The sequence below is a fragment of the Bos grunniens genome, chromosome 14 (assembly GCF_055505025.1).
Source record: "Bos grunniens cultivar Pamir isolate PY7600 chromosome 14, Bosgru_T2T1.0, whole genome shotgun sequence".
Taxonomy (NCBI): domain Eukaryota; kingdom Metazoa; phylum Chordata; class Mammalia; order Artiodactyla; family Bovidae; genus Bos; species Bos grunniens.
The window spans coordinates 37,327,862-37,343,835 of NC_141178.1; the positions used below are offsets into that span (position 1 = coordinate 37,327,862).

General features: G+C 41.6%; 1 protein-coding gene across 2 annotated transcripts in view; it reads left to right on the forward strand.

Annotated features, from left to right (window-relative positions):
* The window catches only part of MAL2 (mal, T cell differentiation protein 2), a 33,326-nt gene that overhangs the window by 6,490 nt on the left and 10,862 nt on the right, over nucleotides 1-15,974 (forward strand). For both annotated transcript variants that reach the window (XM_086335400.1, XM_086335401.1), the window contains exon 2: nucleotides 9,346-9,516. In XM_086335400.1, the coding sequence (XP_086191526.1) occupies nucleotides 9,346-9,516 (171 nt within the window). The remainder of the gene's footprint in view (nucleotides 1-9,345; nucleotides 9,517-15,974) is intronic.

Genomic DNA, 15,974 nt, shown 5'->3' on the forward strand with positions numbered 1-15,974 from the left:
GGGTAAGAAAGCTATGGTACATATACACAATGGAGTATTACTCAGCCATTAAAAAGAATTCATTTGAATCAGTTCTAATGAGATGGATAAAACTGGAGCCTATTATACAGAGTGAAGTAAGCCAGAAAGAAAAACACCAATACAGTATACTAACACATATATATGGAATTTAGAAAGATGGTAACAATAACCCTGTATACGAGACAGCAAAAGAGACACTGATGTATAGAACAGTCTTATGGACTCTGTGGGAGAGGGAGAGGGTGGGAAGATTTGGGATAATGGCATTAAACATGTATAATATCATGTATGAAATGAGTCGCCAGTCCAGGTTCGATGTGCAATACTGGATGCTTGGGGCTTGTCCAATTTCTTTCTAGAAGAAAGGAAACATTTTATTAAAAAAAATTTTATTTATATTGTTGTGTGAAAATTGTATAACTCTTCATATAGAATTCATTCACAGTGCTTTACAGTCTGTTATATTCTTCTGCTTCTCTGTATATTCTTGCTATTAATTTTTGAGAGTTTGATATTGAAATTCCAACTAAAAATCTTAATTTATCTACTTAAAAAATAATTGTGATATATATGTAACCTTGTTCTGTATCTTCCAAGTCTCCTGTAAATGTGTTATCATACTTTCATAATTAAAAAAAAATAAAATAAGAAAAGAAAATAGTAAAAACTAAATGGAAAAATCTAGGTGCTGTAAGTATTCACTGTAAAATTCAGTCTTCTTTTCTTTATGATTTTTTTTTATAATAAAACATTGGAGAGGAAACAAAAAAATTTTTTACTGAAATATAGATAGTTGATTTACAGTGTTGTGTTAGTTTCATACAAACAGCAAAGTGATTCAGTTATACCTATATATAAGTATTGTTGCTGTTGTTTACTCACTAAGTCATAGCCAACTCTTTGTGACCCCATGGACTGTAGCACATCAGCTTCTCTGTCCATGGGATTTCCCAGGCAAGAATTGTGGAGTGTGTTGCCATGTCCTTCTCCATATATAAGTGTACATATTTTTTTTTACATTCTCTTTCATTATAGGTTATTACAAGATATTGAGTATAGTTCCCTGTGCTATGCAGTAGGTCCTTATTGATGCTCTGTTTTGTATAGTAGTATATATATTTTAATCCCAATCTCCTAATTTATCCCTCCACACTTTCCCATTTGGTAACCATAAGTTTGTTTTCTACATCTGTGAGTCCATTTCTGTTTTGTAAGTAAGTTCATTTTTAGAGTTTTTGAGATTCCACATATAAGCAGCATCATATGATACTCATCTTTCTCTTTCTGGCTTACGTCACTTAGTATGATCATCTCTAGGTCCATCCATGTTGCTGCAGATGGCGTTATTTTATTCTTTTTATGGCTGAGTCCATTGTGTGTATTAACCACAACTTCTTTATCCATTCGTCTGTCAATGAACACAGATTCCATGTCTTAGCAATTGTTGATAATACTGCAATGAATATTCGGGTGCATTTATCTTTTCAAAATATGGTTTTCTCAGGATATTTGTCCAGGAGTAGGATGGCTAGATTATATGGTATCACTATTTTTAGTTTTTTAAGGAACCTCCATTCTGTTCTCCATGGTGGATGTACCAATTTACATTCCCAACAACAGGGTAGGAGTGTTCCTTTTTCTCCACACCTTCTCCAGCACTTATTATTGCCCAACATCTAAAATGTCATGACTCTTCTTCAGGAGCTTATAGTTTACTTGACTTTCCTGTGTCCTATTTTATATGAAAAGGGCCATGCCCTTGAATAGTCACCAGAGATGACATTCCTAACTTTTGTGTAATAGCTTTCAGAAGAAGGGGGATAAAAAGAAAGATAAGAGGCAATGACTTGTACAGTCCTTGTTGATGCTGAAACATTGGTATTTCTGCATGAACATTTTAACCTGGAGGATAACTTGCTACCTATAAACATATGAAAAACAGATTTTAAAAATCAAGGGAAATTATAAATAAGAATAAAAAAGAGCCAGAACATACATCTTCCCTATAATATGGGCTTTCCATTTTAGGGTTAGTAAATGGCAACCCACTCCAGTATTTTTACCTGGAGAATCCCAGGGACGGAGGAGCCTGGTGGGCTGCTGTCTATGGGGTTGCACAGAGTCGGACACCACTGGGGCGACTTAGCAGCAGCAGCAGCAGCAACAGCTATTTGAGAAACCAAAATGGAAGTTTAGGTCAGATGGACATGGAAAAAGTCTAATTCTTTATGACACTGTCAAATGTATTTTTAAATCTTTCAAATGTAAATTGAAATAGCAAATCCTCATTTGCATTAGGTCTTTTTTGTAGATGTCATTTCTTGTTGCTTCTCAGAATTTGTCCTTTTTTTCCCCGGTTAAAAACAAAACAAACGAAACACCTTGACAATGTTTGCTTCTGAGAACTGTACCAGGGCTAGTCCAGGAACAGTTTGAATGGAAATCAGCATGGTGAGAAGGCAGATGGTGATTGATGGAGAGGAGCCAGGGTGGATGGGGCAAGGCACAAGACAAGCACTACTTTGGTCACTCGTCCCATGGCCATTGCAGTAGAATAGGTAAACTGAATAAAATCTTGGGCTCAAATGAAGAATTAGAAAGAAGATTGAAAGAGGTATCATGAGCTAGATTTCAAAAGGTGCCAGCTTCCCCATAACTTGCCACCCTAGGCTCCTAAGATCTTGTACGAGGCTGTGGGTGTTGCCAATAATAACTTAAAATTTGAGAAGGACATGTTCCTGCTTCCCAAGTCTTCATGCCTATTTTTGAACACCCACCATGTACCAAGGAATGAGCCAAGCTCCAGACAGCAGTGTGTTCCCAGCGTCTCAAGCTGCTCCTCTGGAGCAATGTCCTCTAGAACCATCTATTAAACGCACTGGTGAGTTTCCTTCATTTCAAAGAGAATGCAATTGAGCATCCTCAGTATAAAGTGCTGGCCTGGGTTCTGAGCATACAGAGATGTTTAGGCAATGTGGCCGACTCTGACCTCACAATCCAGTGGGCAAAACATGCATGCGAGCCTCTGATTTCAACCAGTCAGGGAAGTCTTTCTGTTAAGACTTGGTAGCAGAGTTTTGTTATCCAACAAAAAGTCTCAAGGCAGCATGCTGGGCAGAAGCATGGACCAGTGTGATGGCCTCTTTGTATGCAGGGGAAGAAAGGCAGAGGCTGCAGTGCAGAGAGAGAGCGGCAGGGAAAGGAGCACCGCAGGGAGAGGGTGAGCTTGGAGAGGCTGACAGGAGTCTCCCCCGTGCTATCTCCACTGGACTGCAGTCATGTGGTGAATGACTGTGCACTTTTATGGCTGCCTTGTAAATACATCTATCAGTTATTGTATCTGTTGACTGAAGTATATTCCACTTAAAAACATTCTTTGGAACACATGTTGTATATAAAACAGAGTTATAGGTGATCTAGTCACTAGAAGATAAATAGTCTGAACATGTTAAACGTCCTTTAACCATATTGTTTCATGTGCAGGAACCTGATTGGTCAGCATCCATTGAAATAGGAGAGATTATCAAGAAGATAAGGTGTTCTGAACTTTTGGAGGGCCTCAAACCCCTTTGTGATTCTGATGGACATTGAAGACTATATATGACTGTATACAGAAGACTGTATACAGAAAAAATGTATATGCACTTACCTACACAATTTGATATGATTTTGGAGAATCAGTCTGGCCCTTTCCCCCAAGCCAATCCATGGCCAAATTACAAAAACTCTGCTCTGGAATAAACATTAGACTTTTGGGGGCTGGAATAGCATAATGTTAAGAGTATAAGTTCAGATCCCAGGACTACTATTTATTAACTGTATGATTTAGAGAAAGTTATTAATGACTCTATCTTGAATAGCTTATCTATAAAATGGGAATAATAATAGTGCTTATCTCTCAGTGTTTGTAAGGCTTAAGTTGGTACAAATAAAACCCTCAGAACAGTGCTTGGAACACAAGAGCTAGGTAAATACTAGCTCATATTTCTCTTAGCCTCATCAGCTTTAACCTCATATGTAAGCCAGGTTGGGAGACGTTTTTTTCCTCTAGGCATTCTGGTTTTTTCATTCCACTGATATAAAGTGATGAAATGTCCAATATGTAAATAGTAGGGAAATTGGAAAGAGAGGGTTATGCATTACATACAGAAAGTTCACAGTATTGAAGTGTTTCTCCTTAGGGGCAGTCTGACCAGCCCTTCATACCTTCAGCTTCACTTACCTTTTCCTGGTCTCATTCCAAATATTGACTGAAAATAGGTCAGCATAGAAATTGGCCTGTTTATTTAGTGAATAATAAGAGTATACTAAGATGAAGGTGTCAAAGTGGTTTGGAAATTATTAGCTAAGTTGTCGGAGGGCATGTTTAAAAGCACGCTGTTAGGAAATAAGTGACATTTGAAAAGAAAAAGGGTGTTTGCAAAAGGCATCCTTTGGGGACATAGGAAGGCCATCCAAATAGGAGCCAAGTTGAGAAGCCTGTAATCCATGCAGCCAGAATTATCAGTTACTCAAGACCATGGTTTCCCGTGGGGTTACGTATTTTTGTCCGTCCACAGTTTCTAGTGAAAACATGTTTTAGCTCCAACTGTGAGGGTTCAGTTTGGTGTGATGTGTGGATGAATGCTTGCCTGGTTTTCTTATGGCAAGGCTTCAGCCAGGTCACACCCTCTGGTCTGCAGGAGCCAATCTGAAGTGATGAGCATACACTAAGCCACAAAGGAGACCCCTGGGTTTAGGAATGGGTAGCAACTTAGTCACTGCAACTCAGGGTGTATTTGAGCACTTAAGGTGCATGCCAAGTACACTTAAATTTGAGCTCAGGAGGCAAGGGGTAAGAGGGGAAGACTGATACCTGCTTGAAGAGGTTATTTACTTTTGCATTGCCTGGAAGTCGGATTGTCTTCTTGTCAGGGCTGAGATTCAAAGTCATGAGCCCTGACTTTATTCCTGGAAGAAATTTCAAAAGGTGGTGCCTTAAGGAGTCTTGTATGTAATTATCAGACTTTTTAGGACACCAGAGAGTGGTGGAAGGCCATAATAGACAAGAGGTCAGAAGTGGACTCAGATCCAAGGCACACACACCACCAGTGAACTGGCATTCCCCGCTTCTTGAGGCCGCGTGCATGCTCCAGTTGCTGCAAGATGTTATCGACTGTTCTCCCTCGGATTTTAACCATTTTTGTGTTCTGCTTTTCACTTCTAAAAACAAAGCTTCCTCCAGAGTCACGTCTTCTGAATAAGGATGCTGATAATTAACGTGGCTGGTAAATATTCTGAACTTAGGAATGCCTAGAATCAGGTGAAGAGAATATACTCAACATTGGTAATGTTAGTAAAGGCTCAGTTTTTTTTAAAGTTGGAGCCAGATTTGGATGCTCAGGAGAAAAGTAGCTTTTGGCAAAAAGAAGAGGTAGTGTATTGTGGAGTAAGGAGAAATACTGTGTCAAGGCCCTACGGACCTGTTCACCAATGTGACAGTCTTGCAACGAGAAAGGTGGATCTCCAGAGTGGCTTAATTCTCTTCTCTGGCCCATCCTCTGTCTACTGCAGTGAGCAAGACTTAAATCTGGGTTTCACAGAATCTCTGATCTGAGGATGTAGAGTGTGGGTGTGTGTGCATGCACATGCATGCAAAACCATTTGTGGGGGCAGAGGGGAAGGCATTCATACACCTTCCTGCCTCCCCTCCCCTCTTTCCAGCCATACCCACATCACAGACAGGAACGCAAGTCTGTTCTCTTCTCATATACACACTTAGTTCCCTTTCCTAGCCTTTGAGGTATGGGAAGGACAGTAGTTTCGGGTCTGACAAGGACAGTTCATCTCTACTGTGTCACGTTAGCATCCCTGGTCACAGCCCTCATCTACCTGGAAAGCCTGCTTCAGGGCCTGCCTCCCCAGCCTGCCTTCTGCATTCTTCCCCTTCTGCTCCTTCTTCCCTCTCCCCATCTCCCGGAGCACACAGCGTTGAGCTCTTTTTATAGCACTCACCACAATCTGCTCCTGAATCAGATTTGATGGTGTCTATTTCTCCCTTATTGAGCGCTCCTGGAGACAGAACCTTGCCTTTTTTTTTTTTCACCTTTTTTCTCAGTGTCCTTCTACAGTGCTTGGCAGCAGATTTGAGGCTGGCCAGTTTGAGGTCCAGTCCAGGTTTATTACATGTTATGCTTAATTCCAAGACATCATATAGCATCTTCTTTAGAGGTGTCATGTGATCATAACATTTGTATCGTATAATGATGCTTATCCTTCTGAGTCTGCTTGTCCCCAATGGACAGTGGCAGGTTGTTCTTTATTATTCTTTATTTTGACACCTGGAGTCTCAAAAATGATTCTTGAATTAATAGATATTCAGTAGTGATGTATATTTCTTAAGTAGTATTTAAAATAATGTTGCTTATTTGTTGGGGGGAGAGTAAGAACAATGTGCCAAGAAGAAGAGGCTGAGAAAAAAGAAAAAATGGAAGATCTTATCACCTTCAAATATGTATTAAACAGTAAGAAAGAGCAGAGAGTCTTTTACCAGGAACACTCTTTCTTTCATAGCTACTAAGGTTATGGTTATATTTTCAAAAATATATATTAATATTCATGACTTAGATTTACTTCATAAAACTTTCCGGGTTGGTTGTTCATGTTTCCTTTGGAATTAGGACTTGAGATATAACAACATTATTATCAATTTATTAGACTGGCTCTTTCATTATTGTTGTTCAAGTGATAACTCAGGCTTTCCAAAATGTTTATCAAAGTACTAATGAATTGGGTGGGCCTCTTTTTTTTTTTGTTTTTAAGAAACGAATTAATACTTGTATTTTTAACTTCTAATGAGCAAGTTGGATATTATCTGGCAAGATACACATGATTATTGTTTTTTTAATATTTGGTGCTCCGATTGTTCTCCCATGGGAAATAAGAGCTTGTTTGTTCACGAAGCAAATATCTAACAGCCTGCCATACGCCAGACATAACCTGCTTCTATGACGTCACCTATATTGTTGTGTTGTGTGTGGAGCTGGGGATTGATTCCCACTTACCTATTTGTGTCTCCAGGATACTTCTATAACCTAGGTTTTCATTGCCAGATATGACACAATGTCTGACCGAGAGTTAGGAAAGAATTAACTTGTAGATAAATAAATGATACTAGATACAGAGGCATATAAGACAGCCTGCTGCCAAGAAGGTCTAGTAGTTAAGTTGGACTGAAAGCCAGGGGCATTAATTATTAATACATGTTTCTCATCCATGTAACAAATCCACAATAGGGATTTTGCCCAGAGGGCTGGAAGATGGCCTGAGTGTGGGATGGAACTCAGGAAAGACCTTCTGGTTGATGTGCTATCCATGGTGAACTATGCATGGGAGTTTCTCAGAAACACGTAGGGAAGGAACAATATTCTGGGCCAAGATAAGTCAGGCCACTCAACTGTGAAAGAGCTTTGTCTCTGGACTGTTCATTTCTTTTTCTATAATGTAAGATGTGAGGGGCTTAGTGGCAAGAGACAAGTATGGAAAAGACAGGTTAGCTCATAAAGGGCCTGGAATACCCTGTAAAGGATGTATAGCCTTTATCTCACACTCTCTCTTTTTGTTGGCTGCATGACGTGTGGGATCTTAGGTCCCCAACCAGGGAGGTGTTTTAACCACTGGACCACCAGGAGAATCCCTAGCCTTTATCTCTTTGGTGGTAGCATGGAGGAGACTGTTGCTGTCAGATTCATAAAACTGTCTTCACCTACTAACTCCTCCTCCTCCTCTGTTTTCTCACTCACTGCTACCTGCCCCAGCCATAAATCTGCGTATTTTCTTCATCTGTTCTTTTGCTGTCGTGTCCCAGCCTGCTGCTCCATCACCCGGAGCTCTGCCTTTCAGCTCTGCCAGGCTGTTTCTCAGCCCCTCTGCCCCCCTGCCCCAAATCATCTCAAGATTTACCTCCTGCCCTGAAACAGCCTCCTCTGCCCTCTGCCCTTCTCCCTAGCACTGTCCTTTGAGTTGTTGCTTCTAGGCAGTGTTTTCTGACTTTCACATCTGGATTTAGCACCCAGCATTTGCCCAATTGTGCCACACATGAAGCAGCATTTGAGAGACTTACTTAATTTCCTTTCCTATAAGACACTATGACCTCTGTGATGGCTGAGACCATCGTTTACCGTTTTATGCCTTTCACCCAGCACAGTGCCAGACAGTGGGTATTTATTGAATATTAGGTGTATAAATACCTAAAGTATTTATTCTTATGTCCAACACATAGAAGAACATCAATAAATGATGAAAGATTTTATTGTTTTCTATCATGTACAGCGGTGGTGGTTTAGTTGCTGAGTCGTGTCCAACTCTTCTGACCCCGTGGACTGTAGCCCGTCAGGCTCCTCTGTCCATGGGATTCTTCAGGCAAGAATACTGGAGTGGGTTGTTGTTTCCTTCTCCAATCATGTACAGTAGCTACAGCTATTCAGTTAGCGTTAGTTGCTCAGTCGTGTCCAACTCTTTGTGACGCTATGGACTGACTATAGCCCACCAGGCTCCTCTGTCCATGGAATTCTCCAGGCAGGAATATTGGAATGGGTAGCTGTTCCCTCCCAGGGGATCTTCCCAGCCCAGGGATCAAACCCAGGTCTCCTGCATTGTAGGCAGGTTCTTTACCATCTGAGTCACCACGTATTGGCAAATCTCACCTATGTGAATAGGTCATGATAAGGACTGAAGCATGGCCATGAGAAGTGACAGGTTGGAAATTTATGGCTGATCTTTGCTAATAGACTTTCTGAGAAGTGGCAAGAGCAGAAGCCAGTAGATGGTAATAAGGAGAGGAGGTGGAGAGATAAATTTGTAAAAACGGTGAACTGAAAAGAAATCCTTAGGGAGGAAACTAGAGAGGCAGCAAGGTCAAAGGAAAATACTTAATTTTTTTTTTTTTTTGGAGCATAGTTGATTAACAATGTTGTGTTAGTTTCAGTGTATAGTGAAGTGATTCTGTTATATAATACACATACACATATTTATTCTTTTTCAAATTCTTTTAAAAGAAAACACTTTTAGATGGTGAAAGCATGCTGAACCTGGTCATAGACTGAGGACAAGAGTCCAGCAGAAAGGCGGGTTCAGAAATAGGTGTGGAGTCGGATCAGGCCTCAGAGCAGAAGCTCTTGCTTGCAGCTGAGAGAAGGCATCTCCAGTAATGATGGAGACAAGTCACTGGCGGGGTTGCAGGAACACATGCAGGGGTCTGGGGAGGAGCTAAGACAGCGAGGAAGCCTGATGCAGGCATGTCCAGTTCTGTGCCCAAGTCTGTCACTGTGTTTCTTTTCCCTGCAGGTGTTCGGAGGACTCGTGTGGATCCTAGTCGCCTCCTCCAATGTTCCTCTACCTCTGTTGCAAGGATGGGTCATGTTCGTGTCTGTGACAGCTTTCGTCTGTTCCCTTCTCTTCCTGGGCGTGTTCCTCTCTGGCGTGGTGACTCAGATTAATGCCAATTGGAATTTCCTGGTAAGGGATCTTTATGTCTCTTTCTGGAAAACGCGAGAAACTTATGAGTATCTTGTTTTGTCCTGAGATGCCAGATCTCTGGTTCTATCCATTGCCTCTAATGGGAGAGAAGAGGTCAGAGCACAGGGGCTGCTGTGTTGCCGTGCGGCCGGCTCAACTGGACAGCAGGGTCCCAGTTTGTGCAATTCCAGCGTTAACATACCTCAACCATCTCTCTGTTACTCCCTTATGAGTTAGATGACCTTTATGCAAAGACGATTTTATTTCACACAACAAATGAATCACATTACAGTTATTGAACTATTGAACAGATGCATTTGGGAGATGGATGCTGTGCCATATATCTTAAAGTTTTCCATTGATTCCTGCTTCAGATACCAAATACATATATTCTTTTCAGAAAACAAGTAGCTCTGTATTCTACTCTTCAGATAACTTAGAAAAGTCAAGGGGATATTTTACATTTATTTTCAATGTCTGTCCTAGATTAGCAAGAGTAGATACATTTTAAGAAATGAATTTGCAATTGACACCATTTTAAAAATTATGATACCATTATATTGGGTCAACTTACATTTCCTTTTTCTCGTATCATGTAGTTAAATCTCTTTCATGCTTGTGGTCATTCATTCTTTGGGGTTATCTGTCCATGGCCCAGTGGAGCATGAAAGGCAGTCCATCGGTGATCAGTTTAATAAGGTTCATGAAGAACCCCCACTAGGTTCTTTCACACTTTGGCAGTTAGAAACTTAAATCAGACCTTCAGTCAGGCTTTATATTTTCTTTTATGTGTGGTAGTGTTTTATTCAGCATCAAGAAAAAATATCTGTTCTTGTCTTATTTATAGACCATACTGAGGAGCATCATCTCAGATGTTATCAGCAGTGAAGTCTAGCAAATGTGACTGCCCATTCAGTCAGCCAGGGCCAGCTAAGGAGGACGTGTAGTGCACTGGTTATAATCCTGCCCAGGCTTTGAGATTAGTTGGGTCTGCTTACTAACCAAGTAGCCTTGGGCAAAATACTGAGCCTCATTTCTTCCTCTGTAAAATGATAATAATAATACCAGCCTCACCAGATGTTGTTAAGAAACCATGGAATCCGTGTATTGTTAAGTGTTCAGCTTTGTGTCTGATTTATAGTAAGTGATCAGTAAATCATCGAACTCCTTAAATGTGTTGAGGCTTACAGTTTGAAACTTACAAAGTCCTATTTCTTAGGTTGCTGACACAATGTATTTCTCATGTTTGCCTTGATTCTCATTAATGATGAGAAAAGATTTCTAATTATTGTTCAAGTGATGAAGATCAAAAATCCCCATTTAAGTTATAAATATTATAGATGCTTATTGCCTTTTTCTAAATGCCTGACTTTCTTTCAATAACACATGAATGAATCAGTCAATCCTTCATGTTGGAGAGTGCTACCAAGCTCTTTTAATATCAGACTTGAAGATAGTACTTGGCCAGTATGTACCAGCAGAACAGCTCTACTGGTACTTTGGTACTAAATTAATATATAGATTTTGCCCCAACCTACTGCCTCTTCCTAATCCCCATAACCTGACCCTTTCTTTGGGACCTTCCTGGACCTCCTAATAGCCCTGCAAGTAATGAGTCAATATTTGGAAAAGTAGTGAGTCTCCAGGATCCTGCAATGCTCAGCATTCTCTCTAACTGATTGAGGCACATGTCTTACCAATTTTTAAAATATGTTTCTAATATCACTCCTGGTTTTATTAGATGTACGTTCATATCCTCTTTTTCTCTTTTGCTCATATTGAGCCTTATTTTTGGTATTGAGCCCAAGCATTAATATTTTTCTAAATTTATTAGGTTTAATTAGGTTTTCTAAACTTGTATTTCTTCCCAGTTTTTGTTGCATTGTATCTGATGTTCATATAATAAAGCATGTTTTTTTTTTTTTAATTATGCCCACTTTATTAAAGGGGCAGTTGAAATGACCAGTCTGTTCCATACATAGGTCACCTGCAGAGTTCATCCTATGGGTTTTTAGTTAGAGTAGTCCACTTCTACTGAGAGAAAGCTGGGGACAGCAACACGCAGTACACTTTATGGAGCTTATTAGTACTGTCTTGTCATATAGTGGGTATAGTTTCAAAAAGCCAACTCTTGCCTTCAAGAAATTTGCTTATATGCTTACATAGTATTTAGAAAGGGCACCCTTTCCCCCTTCTTTTGTGATTTTCTGCATTCTTAGTCATTTCTGACCACATGGTTGCTTTTGATAGGTTTTGTAATTTATTTTGTACACTCAGCCAGGAGAATTTTTGAGCCATGCATATCATGCAGTTGTCACCAGATGGTAACAATTTTTAATTGCTGCCTTCTGGAGTTGTTAAACATTAATTGCTTAAAAAATTATTGCTTCCCCCCATGATAATTGTTTAATGTCTGTCACCTGTATGCCATGCATGAAGGAAGTAGGAATGCATTTTGATAAATTATTTTCTAGAACTGTTCATCGTGGGATGTTACCTACAATATGTGTAGCTTCTAGCTTTTACTGATATGAGATTTAATTAGCATTCGTGACTGATGTCTTCAGTCATGAATTTTTTTCTCAGTATTTTTTCTAGTGTTGGTATAAATGGTGAAATAAAAATATCCTATGTAATAACATATGTTGGGCTTCCCAGGTGGTGCTAGTGGTAAAGAATCTGCCTGCCAATGCAGGAGATGCAGGTTCAATCCCTGAGTCAGGAAGATCCCTGGGAGGAAGTTTCAATCCATTCCAGTATTCCTGCCTGGAAAAGCCCATGGACAAAGGAGCCTGGCAGGCTACAGTCCACGGGGTCACAAAGAGTCAGACAGGACAGAGAACACACACATACACACACACACACAAAAACATATAGTAAGTGCTAATAACTTGCCCCCTTCTAACTTGGGGAAAGAAGCAGATTTTAATTTTGAGATGGTTTTTCTTATTGTGTTTGATGGAGAAGTAATAATACCATTTCAGTTCAGTTCAGATCAGTCGCTCAGTCATGTCCGACTCTTTGCAACCCTGTGGACTGCACACCAGGCTTCCTTGTCCTGGTGTGCAGTCCACAGGGACTTGCTCAAACTCATGTCCATCAAGTTGGTGATGCCATCCAACCATCTCATCCTCTGTCATCCCCTTCTCCTCCTGCCTTCAATCCTTCCCAGCATCAGGGTTTTTTCCAAGGAGTCAGTTCTTCACATCAGTTAGCCAAAATATTGGAACTTCAGCATCAGTCCTCCCAATGAATATTCAGGACTGATTTCCTGGAGGATTGACTGGTTGGATCTCCTTGCAGTCCAAGGGACTCTCCAGAGTCTTCTCCAACACCACAGTTCAAAAACATCAATTCTTCGGTGCTCAGCTTTCTTTCTAGTCCAACTCTCACATCCATACATGACCACTGGAAAAACCATGGCTTCAACTAGACGGACCTTTGTTTGTAAAGTAATGTCTCTGCTTTGTAACATGCTGTCTAAGTTGGTCATAGCTTTTCTTCCAAGGAGCAAATATCTTTTAATTTCATGGCTGCAGTCACCATCTGCCGTGATTTTGGAGCCCAAGAAAACAAAGTCTCTCACTGTTTCCATTGTTTCCCCATCTATTTGTCGTGAAGTGATGGGACCAGATGCCATGGTCTTAGTTTTCTGAATGTTGAGTTTTAAGCCAGCTTTTTCTCTCTCCTCTTTCACTTTCATCAAGAGGCTCTTTAGTTCCTCTTCAGTTTCTGCCATAAGGGTGGTGTCATTTCACCTAGCTTTAAACAAGAGGTATCACATTTATTTTCCCTTTTTTGAGAGGTGGAGTGGTAAGGAAAGATGTATGTTAGAGAAATAAAAGATATCCCCCCACAAAAAGGTCCTATACAATTTTAAAGGGGTTTCCCTTTATTCCTCAATATGTAGCTGGCACACACGTGATCATTTGCCTAGTGTGGAAATCACTTGATGTCTTAAAGTGTCCTGAGCTTTGTTTTCTGTTGTCACATTCATTTGCCTGTTTGACCTTATGGGAAACTAGCATTGTCCTCATTTTTACAAATGAGGAAATTAAAGCTCAGAGTGACTATTATCCTTTTTTCATGCTGCCATTGTGTAAAAGAAGATCCCTCTATATACAGTGTAGTTTTTTCTTTTTTAATAGTTAGTGAAAGTTTGATCCTGAGCCAAGAAGCAAAACATGGTCTGGAGATAAGATTGTAGGAGAGAATAACTTGCTGCTGAAAAGATTCAGGCTGTAGCTTAGCCTGAGTTTACTGGTGGTGCAGGCAGATGAGCTACATTTTATGGTGTGTGAGTGTTGGGAAGATTGGCAGAGAAGCAAAAGTATGTGAAGAAAACTCAGAAAGGGGATGGGCTCCTCCGCTAACGGAGGAGTGCCAAGGCTTCAGGCACGTGGTCCTCAAAGGGTGGTCCCTGCCCCACAGCACTGTCATCACCTGGGAACGTATTAGGAATGCAGATTCTCAGGTTCCACCCAGACATCTAAGTCAGAAATTCTGGGGTTGGGGCCCAGTAGTCTGTGTTTTAACAAACTTTTCAAGTGCTTCTGATGCACACTCACTTTTGAGACCCTCTGGCTTAGAATAAATAACGTTCATTGTCCAAAACAATGAGTGAAATTGTGGAAGACCTTCGTGCACACATCCCACACAGAGCAGGAACTGGAATAAGATATCCAGAGTGGCCAAATATAAACACAGGTGTGGCTCTCCAGGCAAGGGTGGAGGGAGATATACTGAGCACCTAGGATGTGCCTGATCCTTCCTAAGTCTCTTGAAATACGGGGAACAAGAGAGGACTGGGAGTGGCTCTCAGAGAGTTTGTTGGAGTGGACAGTAGCAGTGAGGAAATGATTATACAACTGATGCAAGAATTGTGTCTACTCAGTTGCTCAGTCACGTCCAACTCTTTTGCAACCCCATAGACTGCAGCCTGGAGAATCCCATGGACGGAGGAGCCTGGTGGGCTGCAGTCCATGGGGTCGCTAAGAGTCGGGCACGACTGAGCAACTTCACGTTCACTTTTCACTTTCATGCATTGGAGAAGGAAATGGCAACCCACTCCAGTGTTCTTGCCTGGAGAATCCCAGGGACAGAGGAGCCTGGTGGGCTCCAGTCCATGGGGTCGCTAAGAGTCGGGCACGACTGAGCAACTTCACGTTCACTTTTCACTTTCATGCATTGGAGAAGGAAATGGCAACCCACTCCAGTGTTCTTGCCTGGAGAATCCCAGGGACGGGGGAGCCTGGTGGGCTGCCGTCTATGGGGTCGCACAGAGTCGGACACGACTGAAGCGACTTAGCAGCAGCAGCAGCCTGCAGCCTGCCAGGCTCCTCTGTCCATGAAATTTTCCTGGCTATAATACTGGAAAATGAAAGTCACTCAGCAGTGTCCAACTCTTTGTGACCCTAGGGACTCTACAGTCCATGGACCTCTCCAGGCCAGAATACTGGAGTGGGTAGCCTTTCCCTTCTCCAAGGAATCTTCCCAACCCAGGGATCGAACCCTGGTTTCCTGCATTGCAGGAGGATTCTTTACCAGCTGAGCCACCAGGGAAGCCCAAGAATACTAGAGTGGGTAGCCTGTCCCTTCTCCAGGGGATCTTCCCAATCCAGGGATCAAACCTGCATCTCTTGCATTGGCAAGCGGAGTCTTTACCACTGAACCACCTGGAAGCCTGATGCAATAATTATAATTATGTTAATGGCCAAGAAGGGAATGAGAATAGTGCATATATATATATATATATGTTATCTCCAGGCCACCGGGACATGGATTCTAAGATGGATTTTGAAGTACAAGAGTTTTTTTGTGTGGGTTTTGTTTTGTTTTGTTTTGTTTTTGAGGGAAAGGGGAGGAGGCAACACCTTTAAAAGAAGGAAGTAAGATAAAGCAAAGAAGTCTTAGAGTGTGACCAAGTCCTCGCCAGCCTAGTGTGAAGCTTCAGAGCACAGCCTTTCCTTTCAGACTCTTGTGTTGGGTGAAAGTGGCCAGGTGTCAGTGTCCACGCTGCACCATCACTGGCTGTGGGCTGCCAAAGAACATGGGCTTAGCCCAGTCTCAGCAGTAGATCCCAAATCCACTGAAGCCAAAGCTGTCAGCTGACTATGGTCCTCACAGTGGAACATCAGGCTATGTCTAGAAGGGACACACGTGCATCTGAAGATGCCCCAGACTTCTTGCAGCCCGTGGATCCACTCCACCATATATGTGTGGGGTGTTGCTCCTCCAAGGTCCCAGTGTACCTCTCTTCCTGAAGCAGAACTTAGAGAGGCTACAGAGACAAACTGCAGCCCCTCTGACTGAGTTGGTCTCAGAGCCACAACTGGTCTCGGTCACCTCCCCGGCTCTGCTGACCATTTTAAACTCCTCTTGCTCACCACTTCACATCTGCTGGTCTCTGCGGTTTACCTGGTGGTATAATCCAATCCCTTCTGCCTGAAGGACTGTAA